At 34.0% G+C, this 20,565-nt stretch overlaps 1 protein-coding gene across 1 annotated transcript in view; it reads right to left on the bottom strand.

Annotated features, from left to right (window-relative positions):
- Window positions 1–20,565, bottom strand: part of LOC124357211 — a 44,721-nt gene that overhangs the window by 23,518 nt on the left and 638 nt on the right. Inside the window, exons 2-5 of the mRNA XM_046808758.1 lie at window positions 12,276–12,497; window positions 7,307–7,463; window positions 6,428–6,561; window positions 1,303–2,387 (exon numbers count right to left, since the gene is read on the bottom strand). Coding sequence (XP_046664714.1) covers window positions 1,303–2,387; window positions 6,428–6,561; window positions 7,307–7,463; window positions 12,276–12,497 — 1,598 coding nt within the window. The remainder of the gene's footprint in view (window positions 1–1,302; window positions 2,388–6,427; window positions 6,562–7,306; window positions 7,464–12,275; window positions 12,498–20,565) is intronic.

Genomic DNA, 20,565 nt, shown 5'->3' with positions numbered 1-20,565 from the left:
CAAATAAATAATCTATCAATATCGAACTAGAGGTAGTTGAACACTGGTTTCCTCCAAGGTCATCTATAAATAATGTACGAATTTAACAACATTCGTGGATACATTTTGAAGACAATATTTTAATGTCCTACTTAGGCACTTACATATATATAGTTTGGGCATTGTATCAAATGGATTTCTATTCACCTACATGTTTGATAATCATACTACCATGCCTTATTATGTATATTTTACTTCTTTTGCTTTAGAGTTTAAAGAAACAAGATGACAGGTTTCTTTCTGATTTTTTTTGTCAGTATACTTACATTACAATGTCATGTTCTCTCAGTTTTGTACATTTTGTACGACCTTCAGTTAAACTTTTACAGCACCAGAAAACCTTTTATGTTTTTACAAATTATGACAGTGAAAGTATGAAAAGTTTTAATTTTATAAAATATTCTACCTAAAAGAATACTGGTAAATAAATTATTAGTGAAAAGGAGGTATAATCTCTTTTTAGGCAGTTGCGCAATGTACAAAGTATTTTACAAGATAGTAAGAAAGACTACAATGTTTGATTTCTTTCCTCTTTTCCTGAAAACAACACAAGTTCAAGCAGCAATTAGAAATTTATTCACATAAGACTCACAATCTTACATTAATACACACAGTGATGAAACATGGTGGTGATGTTTATTGAGAAATATTGCATTGGAGGTGTGATAATATTTGTACCTTGGAAAGTATTGAGATATTGAGTGGAAGATTGTGTTTAGAAGTCATTTTAATGTGATATTGAAATACTTTGAAGGGAGTCTCAAGTTCCGGATCCTAACAAAACACACCTCAGTCATGTTTCCTATTTGTGTGAAAACAAAAAACCTGTGAAAAGAAATGAAGAGCTCTGTTACCCAAGCAAACAAACAAACTAAACGGGACCATACTTGAGCCACTGAAAACCTGATCCAACAGTTTCAGTACAAACACTGTCTTGCTCAGTATAACACCTGTCTACCCCCTGCACACCCACATAGATGCCCTAGACAAGATACAATTACAATCATGTCACTAATGCTAAACCAGCTACAGCACCACTCCATTCAATAACTGTATCACTATTTCAATAACTAACAATATACAAGGAAATATAGTGAGAGTCTACAAATGAAAATAAATTGAATCATGATTTTGCTAGAATAGTTCATCAAATTTAAACGAAGAAATACTGAATTTAGGGCATTTCATCTAAATTGAAAACTGCAACTTAAAAAAAATCAATGACTAGGGTAAGTGAAAATCATTTATATTGTTATTGCTTACCTCTGTTTTTGTCTGCCTCTCCGTTTTCCCAGCTGACTAGTTGACATGAATTCCCGATAACGAACACCTTTACAAGCTCGAACAGGTTTTGTATCAGTTAGTGATACTTCTTGTTTCAGTCTTTCCTCTACATTATTATTTTCTGTATTCATATCGTCCGTGACATCTTGGATACATTTTTGGAATTCCACAGAATTGTCAGTAACATTTTCAATTGCTATTGTAGATGATTGACATTTGTCATTATCAGATTCCAAAACATTTATGTTACAGTTTTCATTTTCGAACACAGGCACAGACTCTCTATCAACAGAACCTGTATTGACTTCAACTAGAATTGGTGTGCTCGAGATATAATCTGCCTCAACATTCTCTTGTGATGATGTTCCGATGCTGATAGACTCAGTATTATTTACAATTATAAACTCATTTTCATCTGTAAGCGTATTATTGTTTTCTTGTACTGCTACTGGACTCGTGTTGCTTTGGTTCAGAAGAAATTCAGTAAAACCCTGATCTTGACTAGATTTTAAGTTATGTACTAACGACTTAGTGGTATCTGAGGAGTTACAGCAGGTAGGGGTTTGATTGGCATAATCAAAACACTTGTAAACGTTATTGTTCATTGGTTCCAAATGGAATGGCATCTCTTCACTGCTGATCCAGTTGGAGCTGATTTTCGGACCAGTAAAACACATCTGATCAACAACATGATCGATTATTTGCTGCTGAGATGTTCTGACCATCGTACTTCTCCATGTCTGCAATTCCGGGTTTGTCGTGGAAACTTCATTGATAAGTGGGGAGTTTTCTTTGGTATCTAAAATATTATCAATTGTTGACCCACGAGTTACAGAATCAGAGCTCACATCTGATGTAAGCGAAGAACATGTTGAACTCTCCACAAAGCTCTGACTCAGCACATTAACACTGCCTTGAGTTTCTAACTCAACATCTGTATTGTTAAAACTTACATTCCAAATGGAACTGATTTCACTCTTGTCATGTTCATTTTCTTCAATATTTTCTTTGACTAGTGCATTATTGGGGTTCATACCCTCATAATGAAGGCAGCCATCATATTTCTGAAACAAATTCCAATCTTTGTTATAAAAATTGTAAATGATTTCTTCTTTGGGCTAAAACATTCAGCCAATAATAATTGGGCAGTTATTATCGCCAATAAAAGCTATGATACTTAATAGTAAATGCAAATTATTAATTAGTAAAGAATATATAAAACAACAATCACACAAGATTCTCAGCCATAGAGTATAATAGTTTGTGTATAAAATAGAGAATTTCTTAATCTTGGTGATAAAGTTCAAAAATATTTAGAAAATATCCTTTATGTTGCTTCTTCAAGCCCTAAGTTGATTGCATCACTTTGTAGAGCATTCCTATAACTATATAGAATAGCAAATAATATATAACTGAACAATTCTATAGACAAATAACACATACATACCAATTAACAAAACATTTATTTTGGAAGGATTATTACGTAGTGGACCAACCCATTCAATGTATAATAAGGGAGTACTACTGTCCCCTACTTGCTTTGACTAGAAGAGGCTAGAACAGAACTACACTTGGTTCCACATTCACCGTGGATTACTGAGTAGTCATAAGCCATGTTATCCAAATAGCAGTTCTCTTGGTACTAGCCGTCTGCAAGATATCGACTTCCCAGGCCACGCTCCGTAAATATTATTTTGGTCATACTAAATTTTGTCGATTTCAAACTTATTTCTTGAGTTTAGACAAAACATTTTTCAGGAAGCAGGTTTCTTGTTCCTAGTACAGACTACTTACACATTAGAATTTCATTACTTTTTAGTTAAGTGAAATTATCGTGATAAATTTAAAGTATTAGCATAGTTATTACTAAAACAAATATTAATCTTAAGCTACAAATTTATTTACTTATGTAAATTTATAATGATAGTTTATACGTTTCCCGTACATTATGTACATGTTAATAAATAAATTTTGCAGTTATGTAAAAGTAATAAATTTAAAGTATTAAAATAGTTATTAATACAAAAATAATATTAAACAACAAAAGTACTTATTTGTATTAAAAATCAGACTCAATTTTTATTATTTTACGATATTTTATGTTCATTACCCTACTTGATTTACTGTAAGACAGCGATACTGAGAAGAAAAAGTATTAAAATATTTTACACTATGTAATTAGGTCAAACACAATAAACTTACAAAATATTACACTGAGCATTACACACAATCTTAGGCCTATAAAAAGCACACCGTCACTCCCACCAAACTGGTAAATATTTTGATTTTGACTTTGTTTACAAGCCTGTCTTATCCGCAGCCATCTGTTATTGTTATGTTTAGGCTGAAGAATACATCTAATAACACATATTTAAGTGCAGTCTCAGATAAGATAACATATTCTTTCCTGTCCTGCCCTTACCCTGTAGAGACCTTGACATCTTGTAATAAGTTTAAAAATACTCAAGAGTGAATCAGTGGCAGATAAACTGTATAATTATACTAGCAGTTGCCTGCGGCTTCACTCGCAATTTCCTGTTGAAAAACAGTACACTATATTCACGTATTCTTTTTCTATCACATTCTAAATACTCCTGACATAATTGATAGTCATTCCTTAGTGAGCCTCTTGGGCACATTATGAAGATAGGTACCATATTTCCTGCCTCTATATTTCGTGGTTTTTGCTAGGTGTTGATAAGTTATTCAGTACAATCAATTTATATGGATGAATTTCAATAAACTAATTAGGTTATAAAGAATCAAATTCGATCTGTTAAAATTAATTTTCTGTCTAAGATATTTCCAGTATTATTGTGGTGTTTGCCTTGTGCTCTGATCAAGAAAATGTATCAACGAAAACCAATTTCGATCATAAAGCGTCTTCTTTCAGCTCTTTTCATTTACCTTCGATCTAACCAAATTCCATTACCTTATGTGCAGACATTTACGGCTTTTTGAGGTGGTTTTTATAACATTAAATATTATTTTCATTGCTTTAGATAGTTTATTGATCATTGGTGTAATCTAAATTTGAAATTAGGCAATAACTTCTTCTATGCAATCTGCATTACATTACTGATCAAGCACATTACAATAATAATTTTCTAAATTTTAAATGTAAACAGATGTTTCTGCCTCTTTGATGAACTTCAGCTGAAAGTATTAACAGCTGTAAGTATCAGTTTACTTTGTATTACGTGTGGTAGCGCAGTCTGCCAGATCGAAAGTAAAACATTCCAAAATCAATAACAGTTTATACATTAAATATTGATTAAATAAACAATTTAAATTGGACCAAATTGTGAATCTAAACCATTCTCGAATTCCATTGAAAACACACACAAAATTTCATCAAAATCGTTCCAGTCGTTTACGAGGAGTTCAGTCACATACACACGAACACAAGAAATATATATAAATATTTTAAATATATATATACACCTATATTTGCACATGCAAAAACTAGAACCTTTTTACTGTCACTGCAATAAAATTGTCTCTTAAACACTACCATAACAAAATCATATTATTTTAATGTTTTAGTATTTAAACATCAATTCAGTATAAATTAATTAACATATTGTTTCATAATAAATTATAATTACCTTTCACACCTATATTTTTATAAACTTTTTATACTGATAAAAACACTACAGATAAATAAAACACATATGAGCATGAGCTCAGGTACAAAAAAAAATTGGGTACAGTAAAATCTATTTAAGTGGCCGCAGGACACTAGGAGAGTTGAAGCAACCCGCAAGACACCAGACATGATGTTCCCAGTAAAGGTAGTAACATGAGTATGTCCCATTAGACCTGTACTGCAAGGTGACGTGAAACCGACTTTAGGGTATCCTTCTTCCAAGGTGACAATACTGAGCACAAATATGAGATATAGAGCTTGCTATCACTCATGGGATCTCGAAGAAGACAACCCCTAACCATAATCTTAACTTCTTGTTTTAAGTGAAGAAAAAAAGTTAAGTGAACCATTTCAAAAATGTTTGAACTAATTACCTCTTCAAAATTGATCCAATCAACTTCAAGAACTTACAGAATCATCTCTAAATCCAAATATAATTTGAATCTGCAACAAATATATGCTCTAATATTAATGTAACCGATTGTACCTCCATCCTGAACGCAAGAGGACATGTGAAGGCAATAATGCTTACTTTATACTATTTATTTACCTGCAATGTAAATAAGAATGCAACTTGCAAAAAAATGTGACTAATAAAAGAACAATATGCAAAATGTAACTTGAGTCTATTATAAGTGAGTAATTGTATTGTAAATTTAATTGCTTGTATCAGGGAATATTTCAGAATTGGGTGCAGGGGACAGCAACATTTTAATTATTTTGAAAAGAAAATGAGTAAAGGCTAACAGATGTCAAGGTCTTGTGAAGAAATATATGTGATAAGACGAGTTCCAAAGTTATTCATATTGTTAATCATAATAATACAACAGAATTTTGAAAATAGCAGCTGAATTCTGTGGGTGTGAACTCTTGTTTGTTAATTATTTCTGCAAGAAAATTCAAACTGTTACTAACTGATGCACAAACTTGAGGCTTTAGGAAACATATTTTGTGGAAGGATATTTTCCAAATGTATTTTCAACCACTTCACAATTAAGCAATACTCGTGTTTTAAGCATAACTTTTGTTTCCTAATGACAAAAGCTATTACATATGTACATTAAAAAACTTAAGACTGCAATACATCTCAACAGATTGTAAGTTGAGTTTTGTTTTGTTTTTAGTTATAATATTAAACTAGTTTTAGCTAAATATCCATACAAGACAGTAATGTAGACTAAAACCACTTGGACCTCAAGACAAATATTAATGACACTTTCTTAATGAGAAAAAACAAAATTTTAAAGATATAGCAGATTAGACAAATAAGCACACAGACACAAGCACTCTCCTGCACCTTCACTCTATTTTGCAGAGTCAAAAAATTCCTGTCTCAAGTTATTTCCAAAATAACAGGTTTTGTGACTTATTTAAATTCCTTATCTAACTAAGACTTGTCAATTAACAATTAAATTAAGACTATGTACAAAGTATAAAAATAAAGATTACACTTACCTGTCCAGTGTCCAAGTAGTTTTCCTCAAGGTAACGCTTCTTTGGAGGCTTGGGCACACACAGCGACACAGGCGAGGGATTAGAGCTTACAGAGCCAGATAACAGGCTACACAGTCCCCCTAGCTGTGACTCATCTACAACCATAAATTCAATTCATTTTATCTGTTCAGCAGTTTGCATTAAGTGACATCACAATCTCATAATAACATAAAAACTTAAACTAACTTAGTTAAAAATTCACAACACAATGTACAAAACAATTTAATAAATACAAACATACATAAGGTATACACACACCATTTCTTTAAAGCAAAAATCTGTTGAAATTCAATTAATTCCCCAAAAACTAATGTGATATCTCAGGATGAATTAAAAATTTGAAAAATACACTGCACAAAGAATCTCTCTGCAAACCTTAGTAATTTGATTTATTAGAACATAACACATTGATTCTTCTCACATCGCTGCAAAAACGTTGGACTTTTAGGTCAAAACTTCATTTAAATAATGTGAACCCCCTTATTCACCAGACCTTGCTATGCACGCTGGTTTTTCTTCAATCTGCGGTCATCGCTTTTTTTAAAGGCCAAATTGATGATGAGATTAGTAAATATTTTGATTTCATTTTGAAAATCGAGTGGCTGGGTGCTTTCAACAAGTAAAAAATCAGAATTGCATTGACACTGGTTGGAATTACTTACAACACAACTAACATTTGGTAAGTCTATATATATATTTCAAAACTTTCAGAGTGACACTCATATCCAGTGTATTCCTTCACATATAGCAATACGAAGACATAGCAATTAGAGAACTTGACCATGTGATAAGTAGCCATGTATATATTATTGGCACATCCTTATTACTTATTTCTCTTACCTGCAAGTTTCCCAGGAGTGATTGGTCCACAAGATACGTGACAGGACAACTTGGGCAACTTCTGGTTAGTTGGTCGTGTGATGAGAGTTCGGAGTGGTGGTGCTGGTAACTTATACCATTTGAAATCTGGGTGAGCCCTCAAAAAAGCCTCTTTGTACTATAAAAAAATAATCATAGGTTGAAAAATAATTGGGTAATGAAAGATATTGTACAAAAAATGCTTATACTGGGTGTCCCAGAAAGGAATGCACTTTTATTTTTGGGAAAGCCGAATGTCCAAGAGAGATAAGATAAAGAGCTTATCAGGGCTTTGTAGCCATGCCCGCGGAAAATCATTTGCCATGGATCGCTTTACCGGTGAGCAGCGTGCTTTCTGTGTACGCGAGTATTACCATACGCTTTCTTATGTGACAGTTCAACGACACTTCCGCGCTCAATACAGACTTCATGATCTCAAAAAAACGCCATCAGTGAACATAATTAAATGCTGGGTGCGCAAATTTGAAGCTACAGGATCAACTATGAACCCTCGTCCCATCGGTCGCCATTGAGAAGTGCGTTCTGAACAAAATATCGAGTATGTCCGAGATGCTGTGGAGGATAATCCACATCGATCAGTAAGAAAACACGCTGCTGCTGCTTTGAATATACCCCGAACCAGTATTCAACGCATTTTGAAACAAGATTTGAAGTTACACCCGTACAAAATCCAGTTAGTACAGGCATTGAAAGAAGAGACTGACTACCCGCTTCGGCTTAACTACGCAAACGAGATGCTTCGTAGTTTTAGAAATTTCAATAACATAATCTTCAGTGATGAAGCACATTTCCATGTCGATGGATATGTGAATAAGCAAAACTGCCGTTATTGGTCTGCAGAAAATCCAAGGGAGAAACACCAACGCTGTTTACATTCCCCGAAGGTTACTGTCTGGCGGGAATGACTCAAACAGGCATCATTGGGCCGTATTTCTTTGAGGATAACCAAGGGAACACTGTGACAGTAAATTCCCAGCAATACATAACAATGATTAATGACCATTTACAGCCGTTCTTGCAGACGTTACCTCGGGCTAACAGGCAAAGATTGTGGTTTCAACAGGACGGAGCTACGTGTCATACAGCAGGAAACTCCATGACTGCAATAAGGCAGCTGTTTCGTGGGAAAGTCATTTGCAGATTTGGTGACATCAACTTTCCTCCGAGAAGCCCAGACCTAACTCCATTGGACTTTTTTTTGTGGGGGTATCTAAAAAGTCGGGTGTACAACAACGCTCCTGCTACCCTCGATCATCTGAAGCAAAATATTCGTGAGGAAATTGAAGACATCCCACCAGAACTCTGCCGTCGAGTTTTCGTAGATGTAAGGTTTCGTTTGGCGGAGTGCCGGCGCCGGAGGGGTCTACATCTGGATGATGTAATCTTTCACAAGTAATTTCCCTGAAGTGTAAAAAAACAGGTAATCCTGGGATAATTGCTGTAAATAAAGCCATTTTTCTGTTTTTTTCTTTTTAAAAGTGCATTCCTTTCTGGGACACCCAGTAATTTATGGAAGACAGGGATGCTCAGGGCAAGCATGATTTACATTGGTAAATACTATCATGTTTAAGAGGGAGCAACGGTAGTTGTTTGAGGAGCAATTCTTAAGAGATATGTTAACTGTATGAGTGCCGAAAATGTGGAAAGTATCATAATCAGTTTTTTGCTTCATTATTGTATTTAAAATGGCTGCCATCAATGAATAAAATGCTTAATATAAATTTCTTGCAGAAGTCTATACAGTGTAAGTTCGAAAAATATAAAAATGTAGACATTTATAATGTCATATGTAGACATTCATGTAAAAATATGAACAGTATTTGTGAAGAGTGAAATTGTTATAAACAAATTGTGTTCTTTATTTCACAAGGTCAGTGAGATCGGACACAGATTTTCTTCATGATGACGCAATGATAAATTGCTCACACTGCCACATAAGTGTTGCTTAAGAGTTCCAAATGGAAAGTAATGGAAAACCCAACAAAAAAATCTGTCATATCTAACCTAATGTGACACTGTGCTAGGCTATATAACATTAAAACTTGATAATGATTGTAATATAAAATATCTAAGTTATTTATAGCAAACGCATTACCAATGTTGCAGTTCATGTTTTGAACATACTACGTAAGCTATTAAAACAGTGAAAAATACACTGGAACTATTTTTTATGAATCGTATAGCTTATGGTTAATTTATGGCTCAGTAAGATCCTAACAAAACATGAACATTCATGATCCAATTTAAAACTAACTAAATTACTGCGTGAATGTTGAGTTTAGTTCCATTTCAAATCTAATTCTGTCACAGACTAAACTCCTAGAATCTGGCTGGAGTCCAAGTCCTTCTGAAGAAATCTAAAAAAGTTGGAGACAAAGAAGCTCAAAACAAATTCCATTGGTTAGACATCAGAGACATCTAGACTACAAAATCAAGTATAATCTAGATGAAGACGTGTTATTGTCTCATTAATCAGGTGCACAATCGAGTAGACTGCAATATTTTTCAGCCATATAGCCCTGCCGATTCTTCTGTTTCTCCACAGTCTGCATTCCTCAGCCTGACTCAACTACATCTTCATCAGATGTTTCCGAAGAAGACCATGTCTAGAATTGCTATCAATTCTAAGTAACAGTAGTATATCTTCCTTGCTTAGGTATAGGAGATTGAGCTCGGTTAATCTTTTAACTTAAGTAGAGACAAACATATGTGATTGTCTGAGTCCTGAGGCCTTTTCCCATGTCTCATATCTCACCCTCTTTACCCAGACATTTACTAGAGCTCTGCTGTAAGAAAAAGCACTGCAATGTTTTTCAGCCATATAGCCCTGCCGATTCTTCTGTTTCTCCACAGTCTGCATTCCTCAGCCTGACTCAACTACATCTTCATCAGATGTTTCCGAAGAAGACCATGTCTAGAATTGCTATCAATTCTAAGTAACAGTAGTATATCTTCCTTGCTTAGGTATAGGAGATTGAGCTCGGTTAATCTTTTAACTTAAGTAGAGACAAACATATGTGATTGTCTGAGTCCTGAGGCCTTTTCCCATGTCTCATATCTCACCCTCTTTACCCAGACATTTACTAGAGCTCTGCTGTAAGAAAAAGCAACCCCAGAGCCCGGCAAGAAAGCAACATACTTTCTTGACCAGGGTATATGTTATTTCATTTCCAGGAATGCTGTCATGACTTGAAACCTAGTCAAGGACAACTTTATTCCTCTTTGGTAGTTCAATTAAAGCATTCCTGCATTCCCATACCATACTCGACTAAAAAGTATAGGCCTCTAGCACCTATAAAGTAGACTAATTATCGGATAGCTTTAAGTATTCAACACATATAGGTCTATTTTGTATAAGCCTTCTGAGCATGTTTCAAATTGCTATGACCTTTGCTTGGAATACTGTGTCGTATTTTCTAAGGGCAATGCTAGTCTATCTCCTGATCCATATATATACTAAAACCCACCCTTGAATTCAGATTGAATCTTCAGTATACAACTTCAAACACCTTATTTAAGTTTGGCCTCCTTTGTATGCAATTTATCATTACTTTCTAAGTTTAGACACATCATTTCGGCATCAGGAAATGCCTTTATTATTGCCACATGTCCTACTGAGGAAGCAAGCTTCATCACCTTTTACTCAAAAGCTTTACTGCTTTCTTCACATCCTAGTTTTAAACAACACGTGTAGATGCTGCCTCTGTTTAGAGTGAGAGAGAGTGAGTGAGGTATTCTAAGCAATCTTAAATACCCTATAAAAAGAGTTAAGAATAACAGGACATCCCCGACTATCCCCATGAAATTAGTTGTTCTTCAATTTTCAAATCTCGGTAACTGCAACTACTCTATATATAGCTTGCAGTACTCTCGCAGATTTCTTCAGCCCTATCCATTAAAAACAGATCATTTTAAGCCCCCTTTTCTTTGAGTAGTCACTGGAATTAATATTAAATATGTTCCAATTTTTGTCTCCATAAAGACTGTTAAGTGTCAAGTGTAGATTCAAAATCAAAGATCGGTACAAGCTTTTGCGTCTCTAAGAACAGACTCTTGTATGTGTAATACAGTGAACCCGTAATTGGTCGCCACGACACTCAAACAAGCAGATTGTACTACCTACTGATGTTCCTTGAAACTACGCTAGGATGGGTAAGAACAACTGTACGATTTAAAACCTAATCGTAAAGAAACTGAGTAAATATTCGTAACATATATTCATGAAGACACTTATAGCCAGCATTTTGTAGCTATCCATATCAAAATTCATGTACATATTGTAAATCTGTGATAGTAAGATTGCAGTAGTACTCAAACATGACTGAAATCAAAACCAAAATACAAAAGATATTAGCTAATTAACAAAACAGTAAACAAAACGTGATAGAACCTTCATCACGTTTTGTAGATGCCAAACCAAGCATACCAACTGAACACATACTTGCATTTTTTCTCAGATTAATTTTTTCACATTAATTGAAAATGGTCATTGCAGTCAAAGTGTTAAAATCAATACAATGAAGCTTTTGAAACGAGCAAGAATTTACACTTTTAACAGCCAATATTACTATATTAAACTACTACGGCATATTTTAGAAAATTTTTTGTTACCCTCAGTCAACCCCATAATTATTTACTAAATTATGAAATCGCTCACACCACTAAATAATTTTGACCTTAGTTATAATAACAATGGTATTAATGAAATTAACCAATAAGTTCAGAATACCACAACTTATGTACACAAGCAAGGTTAAATTAGGAATAAAAAAAAAAACTACAATAATAACGCCAAGTTTTAGATATAGATATCTAATTATTATACTTAATTCTGAGAATATATCAATACATAAATTGAATGGTGGAAGATTATGCAACTATTCACTGACGTTTCACCTTTTGTCAGTGATGTTTACCAGACAAAACTTACTTGCTTGGCGAGCTCAGTGTACGATGCTTTTTCTGCAGGTTCTATGTTGGCCCACCATTCTCCAAGTATTTTGGTAACGGAACGATTCTCTAGATGTGGATATCTCTTACGTACTACTGCTCGGTGCCTTTTGCAAAATATCAAAAATGCGTTCATTGGCCTCCTGGCATGATGGGCCGGTTCTTCTTCAGTCATGGACTCACTCTCGGCACCCTCAATGCACTATAAAAAATACAACTGAGTAAACTATGGGAACTGGAATCAATAATCTATTGCTAATGCATTCCATAAGTAGTTACGAGTTTAATACAAATTACATTTAGGTTGTATTAAACTAAAATAATTAAGGACAATTTGGTGTTGATTATGCGGGGTTAATGAAAGGTAAAAGATGGACTTAGCCTGTGGCTATGCTAATTTAGTAGTTGGTGGTCATTTTAGACTTTTGGGGAAAGAAAGAGATAGACGAAGCATTAAAGGAAGAGGTTTGTCAAAAATTGTTTGTTTAGTTAAATACAAAATGAACTGCCTGTAATAAGGTCATTTAAAAAAAAACATTCAGAACACTAAAATAACGAGAAATGTATAAATAATGGTTGAATAGTTATTATAAAATAGTTTTTTCCAAACCCTTGCTGTATTTGAAGTCAAATTTTACTTCTAACCGCAGTTCTATTATATATAAAATGATATATTTTGCTTCATAAAAGTGTTACATAGGTACATGAAATTTGGTAAGTTCGTATGTCCTCCCAAGTACAATACAGTGGATCCTTGATATATCAAACCTAAAAGGGAAATATATAAAGGGAAACTTCCAATATATTGAGAATTTCGATATAATGAGGTTTGATGTATCGGGGCAGACATCCCCGATACTTACAATTCCTGGAACAGCAGTTTAACATCTGATTTAGAAAACACAGTTTAGTAAGTTTTAGCAGTTTGATTGTTTAACGTAATTGTACCTACTAGTGCTACTGTAAACTTACATTAAAACATTTTAAACTGCCCCTCAAAAAGCCCATTTTGAGGAAATGGTTCGCTCTTTGTTTCCTAGAGGGGTGTCCTGATTTAATTTTTCTATCTTTGTCCTTTTAAGGTTGAGCAGAATCCACCCGTGCTTTTAATTTAATTAATTTCAATGAGCTGCCATTTTGTAATGGGTTGATATAGAAAGCTCTTCTTTCCACTTTTATCCTTTTATGAAGACCTTTCAAATGAGGTGCCACTTAATGGGTCTTTACTTTTAATATTTCGAGCCATCACCCCCAAAAATTCCATTTTGGGGAAATGTGTAAAGTTGTAACCATGACTAAAAAATTCACTTCTATTTCCTAGAAGAGTGTCCCGAGTTCAATCCCTCAATCTTTATCCATCAAAACCAGAGTGTATCCATACTTTAACTCACATCGTATAGAGGTTTACAACTACAATAACAATGTAGGCTTGATAATGAATATTTCATCGCAAAATGTGTAGTAAAGAAATTATAACAAGTGTACATAAATTTAAATTCATTACTTTTAACAAAACATACAGTACTACAGTATGAAAACATGAAATAATAATTGAAAAAGCTATATCAATACAATAAGTTTACAAAATACAATACTACATATATTTAATGTGTAATATGCTACTATAATAATTTAGGGTTACAAATGTTTGCAAAAATTGTTCACTGATCTTAGAAAATCTGAAATTGTAGTTTGTCTACCTGTAAAATGCATCATGTAAAATGTAGTTTGTCTACATAACGGTGAGGTCAAGTCAACTTCCCTGTTGCCATCATCCTCGCCCACACCATCTTCCACACTTGTACCCTTGGAAATGGACGTAATAATGTCTGTGTCTCTTAATTGACCACAAGTAGCAACCCCGCTATAGAAGGTCAAAAAGTTTTCAAAATAAAGTCCTTCCAAAATTAAGGGCCTGAGTCACTTCTCTCTATAGTTCAGGGCTAGCAAGTTCACTGTTATCCATTTCAATAACTGAACAGTCTTCTTTAATTCTTTCCTCACATTCATGAACTGCTGCTTAAAGCCACTTTTTTAAATCAGTTTTTGATAGAATTTTCAGTGACAATGTCTCATGCCTTAGACGCCAACCAAATTGCATCAAGTATGCATACCTTTGTAGAGATCTTTTCCTCGAGGTCACGAAGGAAGAGTTAGAGTGCACAACTTCTTTTCCGTAATAAACTTCAAATTTCTAAATTATTCCTCTATCCAATGGCTGTAATTTAAAGATAAAAACTTGATTTCTGCATTTTTCATTTTTTCAATATCACCGTGGGCATTAGCGTTATCAATAAACAAGAATATTTTTGTTTCTTTTTTGTCTCTTGTCCAAACCTGTTAAACATGTCTCAAAATCTAAATCCTTAAATTCGGGTCCTTTTGTTCTCTTGCACAGAGTTCCTCGCCATTCATATCTTTCTCTATTTTTCAACATGATCGAGAGAGTATTCGCTTCTATAACAAACCCTTTTGTAATATCACTTTTTTGTATTTCCTGGCTTCTACGGTCTCAATAACTTTAAATTGATAAGATAAACTTTTTCATTTTGCCATTGCACTTTTACATGACATATTCTTACAGTTGAAAATCTAATGCGCACAGTTCATTGAGTTTACTTAAACTCGCTTTAATCACTGTGTGTTGATAAACTGAAACTTTGATATATAGAGATAAAATTCAAGGAAATGATCAATTCAAAAGGAATGATGAAACTTTGATTCATCAAGAAATTCCATATTTATAGTTTCCACTGTATTATCAAGATTAATGTTAAAAATAATACTAGATACAACACAAAGATTTGGTTCAAACTTGATTTTAAAAAAACATGAGTAAAAGAAAACATGAGTTTGTACTAAAACATGTCATTTTTACAGTAATAGAATAAGTATTTTATTCTTTACAGTTTTATTGCCTATAAAACAAACAAATAATAATGAAAATCTGTTAGATGGTTGCTGTATTAGTTTATCCGAAATTATTACAAATTTTCAGAATTACTATTAATTATTTTTATTTAAATATTTCAGTTTAATTTAGAATAAGAATCAGAATAAGTCATGGCACTTCACGCATAAGACTTGGAAAAATGGCTGCGCCAATAGAAAGGTTAAAATAGTCTGCTTGTGATATCATATAATACAATTTTAGTAGTAGTCCTACACTGGCTGGAATGGTACTAAAGAGTACCTCAATGGTACTGTCAAATGGTAACACAGTGACAGTTGTAATCTATTGTATATCTCTGTCTGAAGAGACGAAAAGTAAAAACAGCTTCACATCATCAGTACATATACTCCTTTGCTCAACCAAACATCCACAAGGAAGCAAGGTCCATTGCAGGAGAGTGGTGCCCTCATAGCCTTAGCTGCCATGGGTATAAAAAGCTTGTTTTTGACAGGAGCACATATTGTGTACAAAGCTAAAAAGGACACAAAGCTCTCAATTTGGATTTACAATGTAAACACCTGTAGTGAGTGAGGAAGAGTGATTGAGCACGACTAGACAGGATATTCGTCCTCCACAGATAGCATAAGCTAGAGATGCATCAGGTACACCCTGACAAGTGGATCAGCACTGGTGTACTTTCAAATTATCACTTTTCATGGTCAGTAGAGGGAACAAAATACAAAACTGACACTATTTAGCATTGCTCAGCATGGCTGTTATTCCCACAAGTTATTGGTTGAGAAAGTCCTAGATTGTACGCAAGGTAGTATTTCTTCTAAGCATTTTGAGATATCTGTCCTCTTCAGTCGTGCGAAGAAACTCAAGGCACTAGGATCATGGACGGAGTATCTGGCTGTATCCACGAGGAGATAGAATAAGTGGTATTTATCAAGATCTTCTTACCCAGAAAAATTTCATTAGTAAATTTTAGTATCCTACACTGAATGAATGGTTCTTGAAGAGACCTAAGCTTTCAACCTTCAACTGAGTATGGTGTAACACATTGACAGCTGAAATATGTTTTCTATTTGTGTCTAAAGAGACAAAACGTCAAAACAGCTTCACTATACTTGAGTATTTACTCCCTTGCTCAACCAAGCTTTCACAAGGAACTAGAGTGCATAGCAGGGAAGTGGTGTTCTCACAGCCTTAGCTGCCAGAGGTACGGAGCTATTAGTTGTAATACAAATGTAATTACTATTTTGTTTTTGTTTTGATAGTGGATATTAAAGATTTATTTTGATTTAAGACTTATCAATTTGTGATACCCTGGTATGACATAGATCTAGGGATAATAATAGCTGTATATATATTTTTACTTCAAGTAATTTTAAGAGATTTAAATGACACTGATTTCAAACAAAACTATGTTTACTAACTTAACCCTTCCCACACTGTACACGGATATATTAGAATGGCAGACTTTGACCAAAACGCCAAATATAGTTATATCCGATATTATAGATTGTCTCTTGCAGTTTTTTAGTTCACAAAACGCCTTTGAACCGGAGCACACTCCGTGCTTATTGCGGTTGCCAAGGAAGTATTTACAAACGACCTTCACTCTGCATCAGGAGGCAGTAGGTGTTCTAATTTCAAGAATAATTTTTTTAGTACATTTTGAAAGCAATAAATTGTTTTTAGTACGAAACATAGTTATAATTACAATATTTGGTGTAGCTTCATAGAAAATTTAATTATTTAAGTAGAACATTTTATTTCATTGATTTATCTTAATTTTTTTTCAATGTTATGTGGCTTTTCTTAAAATGCAACATTGTGTTCTCTGTATAAAAATCCTAACAAACACGCAAAAAACACAAGGGTATAGTATTATACCTTGATTCACATTCACTCCGGAAGTTACACCTGTGTAACATTACACTCTTTTGCATGGTTCGTATGTAACACCAGTCTAACATATGATTACAACAAACATTAAACTCAGATTTGAGGTTATGTTCGCCCTAATGTGGCCCAATGCTGAATCACTGCGCAGAAAAATATAAGTGGGAATGTGAAATATCCTCCGTTCTGAGTTAGCTTGGTCATTCGGTGCACAAGCGTCACGGATGTTTTCTGCTACTGCGTGGCAACGCTTTGTGCAGAGATGGATGTAGACCAACCGGGGCCCTTGAGGTATTCAATACCTACTCTACCACTGTCTAGTGATGATGAATTGGAGAGGGAAATGAGAATCCATAGTAGTGAGAGTGACAGTGAATAAAACTCAGATTCGGAGGATGAGGAAGTAATTATAAATCTAGTGTAGTGCAGTGCTACAGCCAGTCTGGAAGAAATTCCCTTTACAAAACTTATGGGCTTTTTTGCCAGTTGATTTTTTCTACTTATTATTAGAAGACGTTTTTATTAAGAATATTGTAAAATTTACAAAGAAAGCTGAAAAAATATTTTTGGCAAATGAGGTTAATTGTTCGGTATCCCCTCAGGCAGGGGAGACACAGTATTGAGGTTTGTAATGAAAGGGATAAAAAAGGCAGAACCAAACGGAACATGTGCAGGGTGTGCCATTCCCTGGAGGAGTTCAGAAAATGACCCCGTACTAATGCAGGCAGTGGCAGAACCAACCCGAGTTATGTCCAACAGAATGTTTTGGCTATTTTCATGACAATCTGTAAAAGGCTGGGAGGCAGGAGGGTATGTAAATATGTGTATATAGAACATTCAAAGATTATGTGGTAGATTTACTGTGAAAAACATCAGTAAAATTAATTAATTACAAAATGGCAAACCTTGAATATCTTGCGTATGTGACACCGGTATAACAAAAATGTGGTGTTACAGTGCGGATGTGAAACGGGTATAACATTGTTTTTACTGTATGCGTGTGTTACACCAGTGTAACATTTAACCCTTTGACGTGGTTTGACGTCCATATGACGCAAGCGATCAGTCTATCACGTGGTTCCATCTAACAGTCAAATTCCGAACTATTTCGACCAAGTAATAATGTGAGAACATTGTGGATAGAATAAAGAACATGTGTTCCTGTTCTTTTTCTTCTCGTTATTTTATTTGTCTGATTATTTACAATATTCAACAGGCTGTTGTCGTCAGCTGACTGCAGTAATGGCGTGAGTAAACAAAGCGGCGTGACTCGTTTACCGGGACGTTTTTGCTTGTGTTTTACATTGGCTGGTTTAGTTATTTGATAGAAAAGTGTTTGTGATTATGTGATATATGTGATTTGAGTAGTATAATTGGTTGTAAAAATGACGGCACGGGATAGTGAAATTGACTGCTGGGTGGGCTATGAGTCTGATGATAGTGTTAGTGTTGATATTGATTATGCTCAGTTGCAAGGAACACCAAATTGTGAGGAAAGTGGTGAAGATGACATTCTTGGCTGCTTTTCACCTAGGCCTACAGGGATATTGACCATTACAATGTATGAACATGAGTTTTTACTATATAGGCTTACTCAAAATGAGTTTGACCAAGGTAGGCGCTTGGACAAAAAGTACCGCCGTATGGTTTAGCATGTATACTATAAGTACCGCGCGTCAATGGGTTAACACTATCAGGTGTGAAAAAACCATCGCTGATGACTATAAACATCAATTGCAGTCTGTTCACGTCCTATGGTTTAAGTAAAATCATAAACAATTTTTTCCATTTCTGGGTAACCGACCTGTCTGTAGTCCGCAGTGAACGTGTTTACATATTTATGTGTATAGTATATTCTTTTGTTTAGTTTTAATACATAAACTCCATTATTAGACTCCATACTAATGTTTAAACAAATATATTTAATAACGTATGTCGTTATTACAGTACCGTCTTGTGACGGCCGACGCGTGGTGCCAAAACACAGATCACGCTCATATTTGTTTGGGATTAATACATATCCTTTTGTTTAGTTTTAATATATGAACTTCACGTTTATATTGAAGTGATTGGCTATTAGAGCCCATACTAATGTTTTAATATTTAATAACGTGCGTCATCATTACGGTACCATCTCGTGACAGCCGACAGGGTGCCAAGTACATGTTATTTTGTTTAGTTTTAATACATAAACTGTATTATTTGAGCCCATACTAATGTTTAAAAAAATATTTAATAACATATGTCGTCATCACAGCACCGTCTCGTGATCAGTGTTTTGGTACCGCGGCGACCGTCGTGAGAAAATAGGAAAAATGTCATTTAAAAACTAAAGAAGGGTAGGGTCCAATAAGCGGACCCGGTTTTTTATATCGAAGAATATAATCATCGATACCTAATATTCGCATATCGAATCATAGACTATCAATCGATATAAAAGTAATAACAATCATATGTTTTAAATTAAAATGTGAATTAATGACGTAACAAATAATAAATGAACATAACCAAAATCAGGGAAACTCATAACTTTAACTAAATGAAACAGAACGAAAACGTTTTTACTCAAGTTGTGTCCACCATTACCTTCTTTTTTGCATCTGAAGACGACCATGTTAGCTCCTCTGACAGTTACATTTGTTACCTTTCCACAAATATCACATAATGGATTCTTAGGTACTAACCCAACATTCTGAAGCCATAAAAAACATGTTTTATCGTCTTTTAAAGCAATTTCGTGAAGCTTCCTAAGATTGACATCCATTTTTAATACACAATGTTATTTATGTGAAATTTAAAATATTACCTTAATTGTATTATTTGAAAGTGTTTACAGCTGTTCATATAGATTATTTGAGTTAATTGTTAAAAATAATTAATCAGTATCGATTTATTATACATATCGATGGTTATGATTAAGTAATATCGTTTGCCAATTTCGATATAAAAAACCGGGTCCGCTTATTGGACCCTCCCTAAAGAAAATGTAACAACAAAACAATCTCAGTAAATCATCTTTAGGTGTTATTTTGTTGTTTTCTCAAGTTAACTATTTTTGTTATTTAAAAGAAGTTACTTGTAGAACTAATAGTGTTTAGAATATGAAAATGTGTATACAGTTGATTTAGTTACTATTCAAATTAATTACTAGTTGTTGATTATATCAATGTGTATAAAAATTAAATATCGTTTGATAATTTCAATATAAAAAAACGGGTCTGCTTATCGTACTCTACCAAAGATTTGTTCTGATAGTTATAAAGTGATTCTGAAAGGCATACAACACTACACAATATATCATTTATGCCATATAGGCTAGTTCCAAGTTGATATTGAGCTTGAAAAAGCTATTATCATTGTATTATTAATTTAATTTATTCTCATAAGAGATTTATGACCCTATGATCAATTTGTGGAGGAAAAAAAATAGATCATTAGCATGTCACTCTCTATTGAAATTTACATCTTA

Source organism: Homalodisca vitripennis, chromosome 3 (assembly GCF_021130785.1).
Source record: "Homalodisca vitripennis isolate AUS2020 chromosome 3, UT_GWSS_2.1, whole genome shotgun sequence".
Lineage (NCBI taxonomy): Eukaryota > Metazoa > Arthropoda > Insecta > Hemiptera > Cicadellidae > Homalodisca > Homalodisca vitripennis.
The sequence above is the reverse complement of the archived record's forward strand: the minus strand, read 5'-3'. Positions and strand labels throughout refer to the sequence as shown.